Source organism: Gopherus flavomarginatus, chromosome 6 (assembly GCF_025201925.1).
Source record: "Gopherus flavomarginatus isolate rGopFla2 chromosome 6, rGopFla2.mat.asm, whole genome shotgun sequence".
NCBI classification, from domain to species: Eukaryota; Metazoa; Chordata; order Testudines; family Testudinidae; genus Gopherus; species Gopherus flavomarginatus.
In genome coordinates, this window is record NC_066622.1 from 19117528 (window position 1) to 19136864 (window position 19337).

General features: G+C 44.9%; 1 protein-coding gene across 1 annotated transcript; it reads left to right on the forward strand.

Annotated features, from left to right (window-relative positions):
- Window positions 1–7572: 7572 nt before the first annotated feature.
- RHO (rhodopsin) lies at window positions 7573–12904 on the forward strand. The gene is made up of 5 exons (XM_050958404.1): window positions 7573–7933; window positions 9473–9641; window positions 9798–9963; window positions 11468–11707; window positions 12782–12904. Exons 1-5 carry the CDS (start codon window positions 7573–7575, stop codon window positions 12902–12904), a joined length of 1059 nt encoding a protein of 352 aa, XP_050814361.1.
- The last annotated feature ends 6433 nt before the right edge of the window (window positions 12905–19337 follow it).

A 19337-nucleotide genomic window follows, 5' to 3' on the forward strand; every position in this document is an offset into this window, starting at 1 on the left:
CAGTGTTCTATTTTCTTGAGAGTGTTTGCTGTCGCCCTTCTCTGAAATGGAATTTCCCAATGGGAATGTACCTTTTATATCGTTTCAGCATTATAGTTAGGAGCTCTTACACATATTGACTCACACATTAATGAATACATGATTAAAACCCTAGTGTGGACAAAGCAAGTTGTAGTTTTAATATGTGTTAACAGGTGAAGGTAAACCCCAGCCTCCCCACCAAGTTTGACATAGAGCAGCTAACACATGTCAAAACAAGTCACCATGTTGACTAGGATTTTAGTATGCGTTAGCCAACTTGTATTAAAAACGCAGCTTTTTTCCTAGTGAAAAAATAAAAGCCACCAATTTATCAGGTGTAATGAATATATCAGATGGTTCATGAAACATGCTAGCTTGGCAGGCATGGAAGGTAAAGGCTGGCCTCTATTTATCCACAGAACTGGTACATTATAGGCTTGTCTTCTCTGCAAAATTAACTCTGGCTCTTGCTCAGGTATTGTTCCTAACCTGGCTCTCATTTGAACACACAACCTTGGGCCCGAGTATGGTGCTATTTATAATTCAGGCTAGCTGGCCTATCCTAGGATATAGCCTGAGTGCATTTTACACTCAGGCTGGTAATCCACCCACTTTTCAGAGACTGCATAAACTAAACCAGTCTGGTACTGATAGGTCTCCAGTGCCGTCCTACAGTTTCCCCTGTGTGCCCAGAGGGACAGACAAGCTCTCCCACAATCCACTGGGAAAGAATCATAGAGCAGCACAACTTACTGTAGCACTAAGAACCATGTGATATGACCCCAGAAGTCCTAGAGCCTCATACAGGTATGTGCACCAGGGTGGACCAATAACTCAGACATGACTACGCAGTGTGGTTGCTCACATCTGGGCTAAGCTAACCCAGATGCTGATCACTTGAGTTAACTCTGCAGTGAAGATGTGCCCTAGGAGTAGTTTCTGTGCAATCTTTCTCCACAACTATGTTTCAACCCTCACCTGTGGGGAGCAATTCTAGGAGGAGAGAAAATTGTTCATCTTGCATTCCTATTCAGTCCTTTGCTTTTCTGCTAATACTGACCTATAGGATGCTAACTGAAGTGATGATTTTTCATTATGTTTATACTGCACTAAACTAATAGTTGGACTTTGGAATAGGCCATTGAACAAGCAGTTAGCTGTTAACAACTATGGGTAGGTAACCGCTTGGGCTGAATTTGAGCTAGTGACCTAGAAGTGACAGGTTTCTTCATTATTTTTAGTCAAATGTAGATAACAGGTAAGAGTATGCACACGGCATGCATGATTATTATAATCATGCCTACCACAGGTTTCCCTGTGTTTTCAAAGGAATATGATATTCACCTTTGCTTACTGTCCTAAACTATTGGACAGTGTTTCTGCATGCTGTTAAAGAGCTACCACAGAATTTCAGTGGTGATCGGAATGATTCCTACGTATACTTTAATTGCTCTGTAAAGTGACTGTGAAAAAATAGCTTCAATGGGCTTCCATCTCTCTCAGTGATTCTGAATCACATTTTGTTTGACAATTTAAAAAATATGGTGTTCTGTCTACCAGCTTTGTAAACATACTGATCTAAAAGTTCTGCTCTTGCTTTCTTACTCGTAAATTACTGTATGCAATGAAGGCTGCAGTTGGAATTAATGAACAGCTCTGTTTGATACAGGAGCCAGAATTAGATTCTAGCTCGTTCTCCCATAATTGTGTTGGCTTTGCAAAGCCAGCAGGAGTGAAAAGCGGTAAAAATAAATCGCTATGATTTGTAATGACAGACAGGCAAAATGTAGTGAGTACAGAGGTTTCCGTTTTTTACAGACCCACAGACAGGCAAAATGTATTGAGTACAGAGGTTTCCATTTTTTACAGACCCACTTTTCTGACCATAGGTGCATTTTACATTTGAAAAGCTCTTTTGGTGCTTTCTTGAGGAAAGATGCTCTATAAAAGTAAGTCATGATGTGTAAATAAATGTTAGGGACAAATCCTGTAATAGTCCCAATTTGCCCTGTGACATTGAAGCTGTTCTTATGTAACTTCAGCATCTTCTGACAATAACATCATGATAGAATAAAACTCTTAAAATAGAATTATCAGCTTACAAGATGGTACCAAAAATGGCCTTTCCTGCTCTGCGTCCCTTCAGCCACTTACCCTTCACTAGACCTGGTGGGGGTAGCAGCACAGACCGCTTCCTGAAACTTGTCCTATGCTTGTTCTTTTACTGTGCTACTACTTGCCTTCTTTATCTGTGACGCGCTTCAGGCTCTAAGCTGTGGACAGCAGTTGCAATATCAGCAATGGCTTACTGCATCAATGCTTAATGTGACAAATTTGAATATCTGGAAGGATAAACCTTTAATCCTACTCTGTGCCCAGGTATATGTGCTAACAACTACGTTGGTGCTTAGATAACTGCAATACAACTTGAAAGTAGCTTTGGTAACAAAAAAAGTTAATAGAGGTGGAGTTTTGGAATGAGTAATCTTTTAGAGAGGACATGGTACTTTAGTTCAGAGTATGGTATTTGCATATAAGTGTGCAGAAGGACTGACTCCTCTTCTATACAAATGTCACAAGTGCCCATTTCCCTAGTGTAAATACTATATTCTATACAGCCTAGTCTTCCTTTGATATTGTGAGGCATTCCAGTTCCTATGATAGTATCACACTGTTTTCAGTGACAAGCTGGGTGGAGTAATATCTTTTCTTGGACAAACTTCCATTGGTGAAAGAGACAAGCTTTCAAGCTACACAGAGCTCTTCTTCACGAGAATGGCTTGCACTGCACTCTCAGCAAGTTTGCAGATGACACTAAACTGAGACAAGTGATAGATAGCTGGAGAGTAGGGATAAGATACAGAGGGACCTAGATAAATTAAAGGATTGAGCCAAAAGAAACCTGATGAGGTTCAGCAAGGATAAGTGCAGAATCCCATTCACTGTTACAGACTAGGTACTGAATGGCTATGCAGCAGTTCTGCAGAAAAGGACCTACAGTGGACTAGAAGCTGGATATGAGTCAACAGTATGTCCTTGTTGCTAAGAAGGCAAATGGCATTTTGGGCTGTATAAGTAAGGGGCATTGCCAGCAGATCGAGGGACGTGATCATTTCCCCTCTATTTGACATTGGTAAAGCCTCATCTGGAGCACTGTGTCCAGTTTTGGGCCCCACACTACAAGAAGGATGTGGAAAAATGGAAAAGAGTCCAGCAGAAGGCAACAAAAATGATTGGCTGGAGCACATGACTTATGAAGAGAGGCTGAGGTAACTGGGATTGTTTAGTCTGCAGAAGAGAAGAATGAGGGGAGAGTTGATAGCTGCTTTCAACTACCTGAAAGGGGGTTCCAAGGAGGATGGATCTAGACTGTTCTCAGTGGTACCAGATGACTGAACAAGGTCTCAAGTTGCAGTGGGGGAGTTTAGGTTGGATATTAGGAAACACTTTTTAAGGTCAGGCTTGACAAAGCCCTGGCTGGGATGATTTAGTTAGAAATTGATCCTGCTTTCAGCAGGGGGTTGGACTAGATGACCTCCGGAGGTCCCTTCCAACCGTGATATTCTATGATTCAGGTCTGGGGAAAGTGTCAGCTAAATACAAGGTGGAACAGATTATTTAGCATAAATAGTTAACACATCTGTTTTCAAACATTTATGACAACAGGACATTCCCCTCTGGGACTGAAGTTTTCCATACATGGTCTCTTGAGCAAATGTTTGTGCACCCCTGGATATAAAACTTGAGCAAAATCCCTCCACTGACTCTTTCACATAAGGGCTACAGTTTTAGGCTGATGCAGGAGGAAGTCAGTTTACTCCATTTTCCTGAAACGAAACTGTATATCGGGTTGGCAACCTTTCAGAAGTGGTGTGCCGAATATTCATTTATTCACTCTAATTTAAGGTTTCACGTGCCAGTAATACATTTGAACATTTTTAGAAGGTCTCTTTCTATAAGTCTAATATATATAACTAAACTATTGTTGTATGTAAAGTAAATAAGGCTTTTAAAATGTGTAAGAAGCTTAATTTAAAATTTAATTAAAATGCAGAGCCCCCCCCGGACTGGTGGCCAGGACCTGGGCAGGGTGAATGCCACTGAAAATCAGCTTATGGCTGCCTTCAGCACCCATGCCGTAGGTTGCCTACCCTTGCTGTATATACTAGGTTAACAAGGCGTGGGAGCAGCCTGGTCTGGAGAAATAAGACTAGATGGGACACAAGCATTGCCCAGCATTCTCGCTCTAGCCAAAATTGCTATAGGGACTTGAGTTGGCCTCTGAGCCTCTACTTCCCTATCTGTAAAACTGGGGAGATGATCATTTCCCAGTTGACTGGAGTGGTGAGAGTTAGTGAATGTTTATATAGCACTCTGAATGTGTTACATGCTAAGTTTATATTGTTTATCACTAACAAAATGTAATAAAAAAGGCAGAGGAAAAATAGATTTGGGGTTTAAGTAATAGTAATAATGGTGGTGTGATTCTTGAGAGAATCGCATTCTCCATAAGAGATTCTCTCTCTACTGTTACCTTCAGTATTTTCATCCCCCATACGTACTGTCCCATGGACTCTATAGACTTTAAAACAACCACTGTCCAATTAAATTTTTTCAGTCTAAGTAATTACTTTAAAATGATTCTCAGTGTACTGAGAGGGAACACACAGAAGCATGGAATATCTGGGAGTTTCAAACAGCAGATGCCCCTGTATCTATTGCTGCCTTATTGATTTAGTAAGTTGATGCTTCAGAAAAGTTTGAGTGGCAGCTTGAGAGATTGAAGTCCCCTGACTTCCTGCAGAGCAAACAGAACATTAGCATTAGTTCTGTGAGAGTTGCTGCGTGGCCCTGTCAAATGTGCCCCTCCCCACTGAGCAAGAGGGAGATGGGAATTATTTGCTAAGCAATGCAACTGGTGCTGGAGAAATAGCAAATAAAGACAAGCTTTGCCAGAAGAAGTTAAGAAGATGACCCAACTGGAGACCCAGCGACAGGTGTTAATGTTTCACTTTTTCATTTCTCCCATTATTGCACAATGTTAGGGCAGACAAGGCATGTAGCTGATGTAGGCTAAAGCTTGTAGGCATCATAGAACAACTAGCTCATTCAGTCCTTGGTCCCTCTCCTGTCAAGTCTCCAGCTGGGATGCCAGTTATGCAGCAGATATCTGGCTGCTGGGAACTGTACTGAGACCGCCAATTCATTTCACGTGGGCCACAGACCAGCTTTCAGATGATAACAGGGCTTGGGCCGAGCTCCAGTTGATGATGATCTAGAGTTCAAAGGCTGCATATCCCATTATCAGTTCCCTGAGTCATCCAGCCTCTATCCCACCCTACTTAATGTGGTTTTTACATCATAGTTATACATTCCTTGGAGGAGGAGGAGGAGGAAAAAGAGTTCAAAGCTCATCCTTGCAACCTGCCTCCACCATGCGAGCACTTCAAGAAAGTACAATACGGGTACTGGACATGCCTACGATAAAAAATAATTACTACACACCTACCCCTGCTGATAATTATATTTCTTCCTTCTCTAGTGCATTCCACCAGAGCAACCCAAGGTGTTCTACAGCTATTAACAAATTAAACTTGACAACGCCTCTGGGAAGTAGAGAAATATTATGATCCCCATTGCACAGATGGGGCAATGGGAGAGAGAGCAGCTACTGCCCATGAAAGTGGCCTATTATTTGGGTGCCTCTGTTTTCTGGCTGCCCAGCTTTAGCCATGTGGGATCCAGCTTTCAGAAGAAATCAGTGCAAGCTACTGATGATCAGCTCTACATCTCTAAATGGGGAACCGAAAAATGGAGACACCCAATCCTAGCGATCAGTTCTGAAAAAGTGCACCTCAGTGAATTGCGTAAGAGCACACAGCAAGCATGGGGCAGAGCTGGGGCCAGAAGCAGAGGTTATACTTGCTGTCTGGTTTTCCCTCTATTCTGTACGTGATGTCTTTGTGTGTGATAGATTAACAAAGGGACTTAGGTGTGGTGATGCTGAGCATTGCCACACCACACTCTTAAGCACCTACGAAATCGCTGGGCTTCACACCTAGGCTCCCTTTACTGTGAATGGAGAGAGACAGCACACTAGGGGCTCCTGTTTAAGCTAGCCGATAGGAGACACCGAGCCTAGAGGTATATGCTAGGCACGTAAATCCGGGCTCCCTCTGGTTGGGATTCTCAGCTGCCAACCCCTTCTTGGGGTTATAACTATAAGCCCAGTGGCTAGGTTACTCACCTGTAGGGTTGCCACCTGTCAGGTACAAGAGATTGAGACCGCCAGGATGATCCTGAGCCTATAAAACTGGACATCTGGCAGTGCGTACTGAGCACTCTTTATGGCTTTCCCAGGACAGCTACCTTAAAAAAGGCGGCAACCTTACTGGGATGTGGGATACCCCTGGTTTGTCCCCCTTCCCCACCTGAGTGGGAGAAGGGATTAGCTTTGATCCACCATTTCCTAGGTGAGTGTTTGAACCACTGGGTAATGGGATAGTCAGATGGCGGGGGGAGGGAACTCCCTCAGTCTTCCTGTTGAAGAGATTCCACTTCTGATAAATAATGAATGGCCCATTGGGCCAGAAAGACAGCACACAAGCCTGAGAAAGACTCTGTAGCCTTGCACAAAGGAGATTGAGGATCCAGTCCCCCTCTTCCAATGACTTCTTAAAATTATTTATCCACAGTGGAACAGCTTTGACAGGAGTCTGAGAGATCTCCACCTCAGAATAGCCCATAGCCCAGTGGCAAATTCACTCACCTGCGAGATGGCAGATTACTTCTTTCCCCCTCAAGTGGAGGGACTTAAATCGGGGTCTCCCACAACCAGGTGAGTACCCTCAAGTGGACTAAAAGTCATGAAGGGGTTCTTCCTCTGCTGCCATCTTGTGTAAGCTCATCTATCGAGGGACTGAGCCATAGAAGAGCTTAGTGCATGCTTACTCGATCCAGTCCTGCAAGTGAGTTAGATGGAGAAATGCCTATTCCCCCCTCATTCATGCTTGGCTCTGGGGCTTAGGTGTCGGGACACTTGGCATGGGTCTGCAGTGCCTATGCCCAGAGGTGGAAACATTGATATCTAGGGAACTTTTATTGCAAAAACTTAGGCGCCAAGTGAGTTTAAGGTTTGGTGGCAGCTGATTGGGGATTTGGGAAATCCCAATGGGTCCTCATTCTAAAATTTAGGCAATGGACATGATAGGTGCCTAAATCCTTTTGTGAATCTAGCCATATGAGTTCAATGTTCTCTGGTAACCATTTTGCAGCCCAGAAACAGGTGTCACCATAACACCTTCCTGGGAAAGCCAATTAACAGTTGAAATCCTAGCTTGGATTATTATGATCAATAATGCCATAAGCCTTAATCATGCTGACACTGATGTTGAAAGCTTACCCAAAGTGGCACTTTATAAAAGCTGCAGTACTGAGAATAGCATAGCCAGCTTCTTCTCAAATGTTAAGAAGGAGGTGAATTTCAAGAGGGTAGCCACAAAGGAAGCAAAACATACTTGTAAGTCCAAAAATACCTCTGGAACTGCAACCATGAATGGAACAGAGGGTCCAAATTTCTATGTGCCCATGTCCAACAAGACAGGGATAGTACGGAGCCCATTTGAGTATCCGCAGTACTACCTTGCTGACCCATGGAAGTTCTCTGCACTGTCTGCTTACATGTTTCTGCTGATTCTCCTTGGCTTCCCTGTCAACTTCCTGACTTTATATGTCACCATCCAGCACAAGAAACTCCGGACGCCCCTCAACTACATCCTTTTGAACCTGGCCTTTGCTAACCTCTTCATGGTCTTTGGAGGATTCACCACCACCATGTACACCTCAATGCATGGTTATTTTATCTTTGGGACAACAGGCTGCAACGTTGAAGGTTTCTTTGCTACACTGGGTGGTAAGTTTTCTACATGTATAAATACCCAATCTTTACTTTAGACCATAGTCCATTCTGTGCTTTGCTGCACATTGGCCTACTCACATTTGCCATCCCTGCCTTTCAACTGCCTTTCACTCCAAATCTTCCCATTTCATGTTGAGGTGCTTGATGTCATTCAGACCTGTTCATTTCCACGTTATTCCCGGTCTTCCTCTCTTTCTGGCTTCCATTCAAGGGTGGTATTTGGTGTAAATAACCAAGAGGCATTTTTAAAATCTCCTCCTTTTGGGTTTCCCCCAAGATTTTAGGAAAGAGAGAGAGATCAGATTGTCTCGATGTGCACCCTAAAAGGCAGCTGGAATAGAGAAATTACATTGCAATTTGGGCTAAGTTAAAGTTGTGATATTTCAAGGCAGGAAATAAATGGGGGAGAAGAAATAAAGCACCATTATTTTCTGCCTTCTTTTAGCACTTTGGAGGAAGCCTAGCTATTGAGTATCCTGAAAAATGTAGAGTGTAGGATTGACAAGTGACCTGCAATAGTTTTTAAAATGTTTGGTTTGTATCCTTTTTGCCTTGTTCTTTTAACCTTAGAAATAACAAATCTGCTTTTCCCTGGTGTTGCCTGAGGGCTTTCTGAGACTCTCAGCTCATGTCTGTTGTGAACTCTTACACACTCATTGAAGAGGCTGGATTATTTAGCCTTTAACAAAGTCACCCTTTCTCCCAATATCAGTCAGGCTTTAGGTTAAACTGTGGGACTAAAAAACCCTTCCCCTGTCACTTCAATTTAGTTTTCAGATATCTGTCTTGTGAGGTCATTTCATTAGCTCTCCAGCCACCATACAGTCTTCATATGTAGACCTAAATTTATGACAAAATAAACAAGCAGGCAAAAGAAATACTGCTGTTGTGACAACAACCTTTTCAGCCTTCTTTATCCATATAAAGAAGGCAAAAAGGGCACAAGCCCAATTTCCCTTCCTGTATAGGTCACCTTTAAAATGCCCTCACTAACCGAGCTCCTGATCTTGAGAGGTACTGAGCAGTGGGTGGAAATCAGTGGGAATTGTCAGTGCTTATTACTTCTTGGGATCTGGCTCATGAATTTTTAAGTAGAGATACAAATGTGGAGAGGAGAGATTGAACTCATCCATGTGATAGGATGATGCAGTAGGGCACAAAACACTAGCAAAATGATGGATACAATGATCAGTTGTAGAATAAGATACTTGTGCATTCCTTACTATATTTTAATTCAGATTTGTGACATTAACTTTCGTTGAAACCTTACCTAGATTTCTTTGCCATTTAGAGACTTCAGTGGAAATCATAACGTAAAAATTAATCCAACCTCAGTTACCAGCTTTAGGAATTATTTTGGAGACGTTCTATGGCCTATGCTAGGCAGGAGGTCAGATTAGGTGATCACAATGGTCCCTTCTAGTCTTAGAATCTATTAAAAGGACTCATTTACATGGCTAAGTGTTTTCTTTTTCTTCTGTTGTTGGTAACGGTCTATGTGTGTGTGTCTCTCTCTTTCTCTCTCTTTTACAGGTGAAATAGCTCTGTGGTCCCTAGTAGTCTTGGCCATTGAAAGATATGTGGTTGTCTGCAAGCCCATGAGCAACTTCCGATTTAGTGAGACCCATGCCCTCATGGGTGTCATTTTCACCTGGGTCATGGCCCTGGCCTGTGCTGCTCCTCCACTATTTGGATGGTCTAGGTATGGATTGAACATTTTCTGAAATGATGCCCCAGCTAGCACGGTGTTAGCAGCAGTTAATGAGGTGTTTTACATATTTCTCTAGCAGCATTCCAAGTAAAGCAACCTCATTCGCCAGCTCAAGAGCAGACACTAATCTCATTGGTTTAACTGCAGGTACATCCCAGAGGGTTTGCAGTGCTCATGTGGAATTGATTATTACACTCTGAAACCTGAGGTCCACAATGAATCTTTTGTCATCTACATGTTTGTGGTTCACTTCCTCATTCCACTGATCATCATTTCCTTCTGTTATGGGCGCCTGGTCTGCACTGTTAAAGAGGTAGGAAGACCTGTTAGAGATGACCAAAAACCTGCATCTGAAGCCTATTCTCCCCTACCTCAGATGCTGGGAGACTTCAGATCAGATCTGAACTCCACAGCTGGCTCGATTCCTGTGGTGGAATGAACCATAACCCCAGAGCCAATCAGCCCTGAGATTTGAGGAGCTAGGGTGATGTGAATTTGATGTTTGTAGCTCATCCCACCCCTAAAGCCTTCACAAACTCCCTAGACAGTCAGTTTCAGCATGTCCCCCAGTTACTCCTGGGCGAATTCTGCACTATGCGTGCAGAATTCATATCCTCTGCAGATTTATTTGTTTCCCCATAGAAACAGAAGCCTCAAGAGCAGTCACATGCCCTCCCCAGCAGCATGGATGCATCATTTTGGGCTCCTGGAGCAGCCAGTGGAAAGAGAAATCCCTGCATGGGGGTGAGGGTGCTCCTACCCTGCGCCGGGCTCAGCTGCTAGTTTTGCCTGGGCTGGGGGTGAGGAAGGACAGAACTTCCTACTTCTTCCCCTGCAAGAAGCAGCCGGGGCTAGGGCTGGGTCTGGGTCAGACCCACTCCCAGAAATCTCCACAGGCTGCCGGAGCTCTGGACCCTCCCCCTGCTTCCCGCCCCCATCGGTCCTCAGAAGCAGGGGGGATCACTGTATGAAGAGCTGCTCACCTGTCTGCCCAGCTCCCTGTGCAACTGGACCCCCCAAACTCCCACCCAGACCCTCCTCCCTGCATCTAGACCCTTGCATCTACACCTGGCCCCCTCACTTCACTGAGCCCCAGCCAGCTGCACCCAGACTTCTACCCCACCAAGCCCCACTCCTCCAGCATCCAGATCCCCCTGATGAACTCCCACACCTCGACCCCCCCCTTCAAGCCCCATCTCCCAACACCCAGACCCCAACCCCACTGAGCCCCAGCCACCTTCACCTGGACGACTCTGCAGAGTCCCATTGCCCTTGCACCCAGATCCTCCAGTGAGCCCCTGTGCATCCAGACCCCTCACTGAGCTGCCTGCACTCAGATTTCCTCACACAGAACCCTCTCACCTCACATCTGGATCCCCCCACACTAAGCCCCTCCACACTTGGATCCTGCCTGGCTGAGTCTGCCGACTCACACTGGGATTGGGGGCCGAGGCTGGGCATGCATGTGAGACTCTATCCCTCTCCCTTACTATTTTGGTTCATCTGGCGTGGAGGGGAGGGCTCCGGAGTGTTTCTGGGGCAGGCCCAACCCTTGCACTGTGTCAGGGTCAGGTGCAGCCTCACCACCAAGTCCGTGCCTCAACGGGGGCTGCAGGGTGATCTTCTACCTCCATGCAGCCAGTGGCCTGTGCTCCCCACTGCCATGCCGAAGCCTCACCATTTATGTATTGACAAAATATGCAGAATTTTAATATATTGTGTGTAGAATTTTTATTTTTTTGGTGCAGAATTCCCTCAGGAGTGCCCAATATATCCCCCGCCGCACCATTGTCATTTCAATGGTCTTATCTCTTTAGGCTGCAGCTCAGCAACAGGAATCTGCCACCACCCAGAAAGCCGAGAGAGAAGTTACTCGCATGGTCATCATCATGGTTATTTCATTCCTCATTTGCTGGGTCCCCTATGCCAGTGTGGCTTTCTACATTTTCACCCACCAGGGATCTGACTTTGGCCCTGTCTTCATGACTATCCCAGCTTTCTTCGCCAAGAGCTCTGCTATCTACAACCCAGTGATTTACATTGTAATGAACAAACAGGTAAGTGGCAAATCTCTGGTCTTTTTCTTTATTGTATTTAATTTCTTAATAGCTTACAGAGTTATAGCACCTAGATCATATTTTTAAAGCTTTTTTTTGCTCAATGTGGCACGAATAGGACTTTTTCAAGGCAATTTTGTTTCTGTAATAAAAAGGGACATCGAATCATTGTCTTGCTGTCTTTTATTATTACCTAAATCCACTGAACGCTACTGGAAGTCATCAGGACTGTCTCTTTGAAATGATCAATGCATTGATTTTGTTAAATATCTAGGACCCTATTCTGATCTCAGTTACAATGGTGCAAGCATTTTGATTCAGTAGAGATGCACTAGTCTAACAGAGCCAATAATAAGGATACTCAGTAAGGTTAAGGTAATCCTGAATAGAAGCTGTAGCTAGTTTTAGGAAGTGGGAAAGGCTTAGTAACATAAGATTTGGCAGAGCGAATAAACCATTGGTGTAGCAAGTCTAGTATTCTACCTCCAACAATGAGCAGCACTTGGTTCTTTAGGGCCACTTAGTCAACAAAAACCTCCCCAAAATGCACTTGGCCATCTGTACAATGCTACATCAGGAGCAGAAATTCCTTCCAGATCCCTGGTGTGATCATCTAATATACTGCAAAACATGAGCTTTGGTTACCTATTTATTTATTTAGTTTTAGCATTTTTTATTATTTTAGTCAAATATTGACTAAATATGTGAATTGACTAAATTGTGATCTCTCAAGAGAAACCCATGCTTGCCTCACTCAGATGAGAAGCCCCGTTACTTCAATAGGATTGTTCAGCTAAGGGATCCAATGCAAGTCCCACTGAAGATAGTGAGAGTCTTTCCATTGACTTCAGTGGGAGTTAGATTGTTCCCAAGGTGTGCAGACTTTTACAAGGGAGCATCTTCATTAGCCATAGTTCCCTGAATTTCCTCCTTCATTGTGTTAGTCAGAAATCCCTCCAGGTGCATTACTGACCCATGTAATGTAAGGGTATTCACAATGCGTAGGGTTGGCTGGCAGTTGTCACTCTGTCTGCATCGGCTGGTTACCTCTGCCGACCTTGTTTTCTTCTCTAGTTCCGTAACTGCATGATCACCACCATTTGCTGTGGAAAGAACCTGCTGGGTGATGACGACGCTTCTGCTGGCACCAAGACAGAGACTTCTTCAGTCTCCACCAGCCAGGTTTCTCCTGCGTAGATTCCTCATGGAAGCCGCTGATCTCAGAGCTGGCATGCCTTGTCAGCAAGGATGCGCAAGTCCCATTTGCATGCATATAGTCCTGTCCACCATCACGACCGCCTGCATGTGATTCACAGTAACCCAGCAGAATGGACTTTTCAGTTCTGACAATAGAAATCATTTGAACAAGGCTGTACATATTTTTTGTAATTAAATACAAAGGGCTAGCTCCTCAGTCAGCCGGTGTAAATGTGCGTATATCCATTGACTTGTATAGCGTTATCCCCATTTACACCGACCAAGTATCTGAGTCATGAACCTTAGCTTCATACAGAGGGACGAATGTTCTCCTTTCACAGAATGGAAAAGATTAGTGAGGCCGCAGCCTTGTGGATTCATCCCTACCATGGCATCTGTTCTGGATGTGAACCACAGGGGCCATGGTTAGGAAAGTCCACCACAAAGAACCAAGACACAGCAATCTAGCGAGGGATGAGGTGTTACAAAGCTGGGATCAGTGGGGGTGCATGAAACCTAGTGAGCAGCGGCTAAGGTTGTCACCTCTCTGGGTTTTATCTGGACAATCTGATTTTTGGCTTCTGTGTCCGGGTGCTATTTAGACTTGCCAAGTGCCCAGTTTTTGTCTGGAAAGTCCAGTCAAAAAGGAGACCAGGCTGTGTCTGGCCAGACACCACAAATCTGGTTACTGTAAGGCATAAGGAGGCACCAGCTCATTAACCCACACCAGCCCCTGCTCAGCTGGGGCCGTCTCCTGCCTCCAGGAGGCTCCTTTTCAGGCTGCAGCAGCTCCCGTCCCAGCCTTAGAGCTGAGGGAGCCCAGCTGGGGGAGATGAGGGGAGGGAAGAAGAGGGAGAGGGAGATAATCCAGTGAGGGGGAGGAGGAGCGAAAGACAGGGGCGGGGCTTTGGGGGGAACAAGCAGAGCAGGAGTGGGGGTGTTGAGGGGAAGAGGCAGCGATGGGATTGGGGGAAGAAGTGGAGAAGGGGACAGGGCCTCAGGGGTCTGGTTACCAGCAGTTAGAAAGGTAGCAACCCTAGTGCCAGTGACATTTAAGGGTTTACAGTGTGGTAAGATTTAACCATTAGTAGCATCTCTAGAGTAATCTTGGGGAGGATTCTGGTCTTTCCCTTGCCCCCACCAAACTCCCCTGCACACAACCAGTTAGCTATGCTGTGCACAAGGGATCGGATTTGAATCGTAGGCAACAGCTGATTTGCAGTGTCTTTTCCGAAGCATGTGACATTACATTTCCATGGTAACATATATAGTCATTTGGCTTCCTCCTGACTCCTCCTACATGTCCATAGACCACACCCCTATAGTTTGAGCTCTTTATGGTTCTCCTGTGGTTCACCTACCAATTTTCAGCTGTAATTTGATTTGGCACACACCAAGTAATAGGTTTTGGCCAACGCTTGTGCTTTTTGAGGATTGATTTGTGGCAAATTGCTACGCTTTTCTTCAGTTCACAGCAAGCCAGCCATGGGAGCATATGGCCCAGAGACTTCAACATATGTTTAAAGCACTAAAAGACGGCATTGTGCAATTGTACCAATGTTCTTTATTTTTATTTTTAGCTCAGTAATACAACTAAGATGTTTTTCTCACCCTTCTGTTATCAACATTTGAAACTATTCTTGTACAGTATTATCCTCTCCGATTTCTAATTCTGTGCAGCTTTGCAAGATCTGATAGAGAAGGTCTATAGAAACTATGCAAGTTAAACCTTTAATAAAGAGCAATTTGCAAGTACAAGTGTCTCATTATTTATTTTTAATTGATACTTCTAAATATTCAGTTAAATCTGAAGATCAAAGGTTCATGAATCATTCAGTGGTTAGGTTGAAGGCTCATTCATATGCTCAGAATCTGAAAAAAAAATTTTGGTAGGAAAGAAAAGGAAGGTTCTTTTTTTCAGTTGTCCAGTTGTACTTTCCTCTACAGGAATAATGGAAGAGCTTAGGATGGCTGATAATAAACCATTGCAGTTTTGGCAGTCATGTGGCTGCTGATATATCCGAGTGTGTGGAGGGGGAAGAGGTTCGTTACTCGGAGTTGTTTTAGTGTCTGATTAAACACATCACACCTAGAGCTGGATGAGAAATAGTTTTCCTGTCCCATGAACCTTTTTGAGATTTCTAACAATTTTCCTATCCCAAAAAAGTCAAACTCTCGAACATTTTCTGAACTGAAAATTGAAGACAAATGCAGTTTTGGGTCAATTGAAATATTTCATTTGATAATTTCAAAGCATTTTATTTCTATTTTGACCATTTTAAAATTGTTACAAGATTTTTTTAGCTTTAATTAGCTTAAATGTGGACACAAAATGCCATTTCAAACCAAGAAATTGGAAATTTTTGTTTAAAAAATGTTGAACCAGGAGTTTCCAACAACTTGGAAACTTTTTCTTTTCCAAACATTTTTTAATTGAAAAAGTCATCTAAGCTGACCCTTTCCTGAGGGAAGTTTTGGCTTCAATGAAACAGCATTTTTTGATTAAAAAAAATTCATTAATAATTTCCGAACCAGCATACCTTTTTCTGCTGTGACTCTGCTTTTCTGATTTCATGAAGTGGTTCTGCTCCAATGTTAACTGGAGAGTTTTGTTTCTTTTGCTCAGCTTCAGACAAATATTTTGATGCACTAGCAAATACAGAGATGATATTGCCCTAATTCTCAGGTAAATAGTTTATTCCTCCAATCAGAGTGAAGTTAGCAACAGCATCAGGTAGCCAGCTGACCACCTTGTTTATCCACGGAACCACCTGGGCACAGCAGTGCAGCCTTCTCTCTATATGAGCCCTGGCACTGGTCTGGAAGGACGGCTGCCAGGGGTAAAAGAGCAATTCAATCACCATAGTTCATACAATTACAGGCTTCTCTGTTGATGACACTTCCAGTTGTGAGGGTGGTGATTTTGTGATATGGACAATAGAAATTTGACTGAGACCATCACCTCTTTGTCATATAGGCCTCCACGAGACATCAGATGGTAATTCCTGACCCAGCGCAGGTTTAAATCAGTGACCAGATGTGAAAGGTTTAAACTGCTCAGTGATCTGAAGGGGAGATGGTATCAGCCCCTAAGCTATCTAATGCCTCCTTTAGGTGCATCTTTGATTTATTGAAATGCCTCTGCCCATACTGGGAGCTGTGGTGAACCCAGGGTTTTGAGAAAAAAGCACTATTCATGCTGAAATCCCAGCTGGGAGAAGCGGTTGAGCATTCTGTTGAAATGTTTTCCCTTTTCAAACCCAGTGACCTGCACGAGAGGCACTAACTCTCTGCACACCTTCCCGCCACCGAACGTTGTCCTGCGCATGGTCACACAGCTCTCTAATGACTGTGGAGAGCACGCATGAGAGAGGCTGTGCAGTGAAAGGTCCTCCATCAAATCCTGATATAGTCACATAATTCCTGCCCCGACAAAAACAACTGTTGGACTTGACTGAATGCTGCTATCCTGGAATCTAAAATAATGACTCTAATCCATTCAAAACAGAAGAATTAACTCATCCAAACGAATGGGGGAAGCAAGAGTGAGACACTGCTCTTTTGTTACGCCAGTCCTTGTAAGACACTGACACTATGGTGATGGGTGAGCATGAGAGTTTATTTGTTCTTTCTCTAGTGGTACCCCATTGAACTAGGGGCTGTACACACGCAACCCACAGGGCCTCCTCTGCAGGGCTGGCTTTACCAAGTGTGGGGCCCAGTTCCTGGGGCTTGTACTCACTGGGCGGCGCTCCCAGTCTTTGGTGGCACTTCGGATTGCCGGCCAGGGGAGGGCGGGGCCTCAGGGCTTGCCGTGCTTTTGCCAGGGGAACGGAGTGATGGGGCTTGCTGTGCTCTGGCTGGGGCTGCCATGCTCCGGTCGGAGCTCCAGCCAGGCAAGTGGGGCTGCGTGCTTGCTGCACCATGACCGGTACTCTGGCCAGGGGAGCGGGCCCATGGGGCTTGCCGCGCTCCGGCTGGGGCCGCCGTGCTCCAGTCGGAGCTCCAGCCAGGAGAGCGGGGCCGTGGGGTTTGCTGCGCTCCAGCCAGCGCTCCGGCTGGGGGAGGGGGACCATGGGGCTTGCCACACTCTGGCTGGAGCTCCAGCCAGGGGAGCGGGGTCGCGGGGCTTGCCGCACTCCAACCGGCGCTCTGGCCAGGGGAGCTAGGCCACCGAAGACCTTGGAGCGGACCGCCGCCAGGGGGAGTAAAAAAAATTAAAAAGACACCTAAGGCGTGGGGCCCTCTTAGGCATGGGGCCCGATTCCGGGGAATCGGGCGAATCGGCTAAAGCCAGCCCTGCTCCTCTGTGCCCAATCTGTGGAAGATACAACACTGCTGCAGCTCCACCAAGAGAGCATCTTGGCTCTTTAAGCTCAAGCAGTAGCTCATTGCTTTGGTTCTGGAAATTCCCTGGTTCACTCTCATCCCTGCCATGATGGTGGCTGTCATGCACACATGGAAAGGTCACACATTCTCAGTGGTAGGTGATAACCTGGGCTTGAGACTGAGTGAGGCAGGCAGGCGCCAGGGGGTAACAGTAAAATGAGCACGCTTGCATAGCAGGCATAGTGAGTAGGCCCTGGCATTAATCCTGCAGTTCTTACACCTTCCTTCCAGAGAGAGGGGCTTCAGGCTTTATCCCGGTGAGTAATGAAATGCAAACAGCTGCTGCCTAGCAATGTTCAGTTCCAGTTTTGATATGTGAGCTCAAATACTACTGTAAAACTAGCTGAATGGCCCTCTTGTCAGTCTTTCCTTCACTGCCATGGAGAGAGTAGTTCTGCCATCCTCATTCCAAGCTGGTCTGAAGCAGAACCAGGACACCTGCTCCCAATGCTGGTTGAAGATGGTCACCCTGATTCTCTCCAGCCTGCATTTCTTCAGAATTATACCTGTGTTCTGAACAAAAGATTCTGAACTATGATTAATTGAAGAGGCCGCATCTGCTGGTTTCTGGCTGCTGGAGCGAAGGCTGGGAATCTAACTCAATTACTTTTGATTACATCAGCTCAATTGTTTTCTACTTTTACTAATTCTTTGCAGACTTTAAAAATAAGATATTTCCAGACAGATTTTTGCAAGTTCTTAGGCGCTATAGCAAGGATATCTAATTACATCATGTATCAACAGTTCTGTCAAATAAAACTTAGCTAGTTACTGCTTGTAAAAGCACTTTGCTAAAGCCTTACAACCATTCTTGTAAAAACTCCCCAAGGATTATGTAAGAATATTCTTATCAATCCCAGAAATGCAGCCATCTCTAGTGTGAAACACTGAATCTATTTAACAGCTAGCTGCAACACTGCATAACAATTTAAACCAGAAAGTGAAGAAGCACAGAAACTGGGGTGGCGGGGAGGGGAATATGTGTAGGGAGAATGTAATGACCCAATTTGAATTTGGCCAGGAAACTGGAATTAAAGCCCAGAACCCTTACAAAAAAAAAAAACACCGCCAAGGGTTCTTTAGTGACCACAAATGATCAGTTTTATATCTCATTGACAAAACAGTAAGTACCTCCTACAGCACAGTTCTCCCATCATTCTGCTGCAGAATTAGCTCAGGCAGAGGGAAGAGAGCTAGAAACACCTAGTGGAAAAGAATTAGAGCAAATTGTTGTAGGCATCAGAACAGCTCAGATACTAACATCTGACTTTGTTACTGTGGACGAGCAGAGCTTATTCTTTAATTTTGGCAGAAAGACCCAAGTGAGGGATGAAGCCATTATTCTGCTCACTGTGCAGCAGGTGAGTCCTCTAGGGAGCAGACCCTGGCTCCTTTACAAACACCTGGGAATGCCAGCTTGGAAGAATCATTTGCTCCATCCATCATTAGTGAACAAAGACTCTTTTCTTTTTCCCTCTTTGACTTATGGAACCTCTTTGTTTTTCCTTTATAAACTGATGAGTGAAGTTAGTGCTTATGAAAATGAGGGGCTGAAGAGTGCTAGCTCGAGCCAGTTAAAGACTAGCCTGGCCCAGTAAAGAGTTTCTCTCACAATCCTGCCAGTGTACCTCTGCCCTGACCTCCAGCACCCCTTGCTGTTCCAATCCAAGATCCTGGAGCACATAGCTTGCCAAAATGCATTACAATGAGGCTAACAAGCTCATGTGGGGACTAATCCTGTGTAGGGCTGAGTGTCTCCTGTGAGGTGCCCAGGACCTTGCATGTCTGCTGAAGTTAGTGGTAAAAATGTTACTCAGCAGGCTCAGATCCCTTGTGCCCTAAAGCAGGATGAGAACACAGACCACCGGGAATGTGTGATGAATCTTGGTGCTCGACTTTGTGGCTTCATCCAGCCTAGGGGAAGCCTTTTCACAAACAATCCGTTGCTCATGCTCCATTTCCTTGATTTTGCTGGCTGACTCAGTCACGCAATGCCAGGTGGGTTACCAAGTGTCTAGTTTTCAACCGGAACACCCGGGTGAAA

Bases quoted from the DNA above. Each gene is read 5' to 3' on its own strand.
- RHO (XM_050958404.1), top strand. From the start codon at position 7,573: ATGAATGGAACAGAGGGTCCAAATTTCTATGTGCCCATGTCCAACAAG. The intron at 9,642-9,797 runs GTATGGATTGAA...GTTTAACTGCAG, and splicing joins CCACTATTTGGATGGTCTAG to GTACATCCCAGAGGGTTTGC. The intron at 11,708-12,781 runs GTAAGTGGCAAA...TTTCTTCTCTAG, and splicing joins ACATTGTAATGAACAAACAG to TTCCGTAACTGCATGATCAC.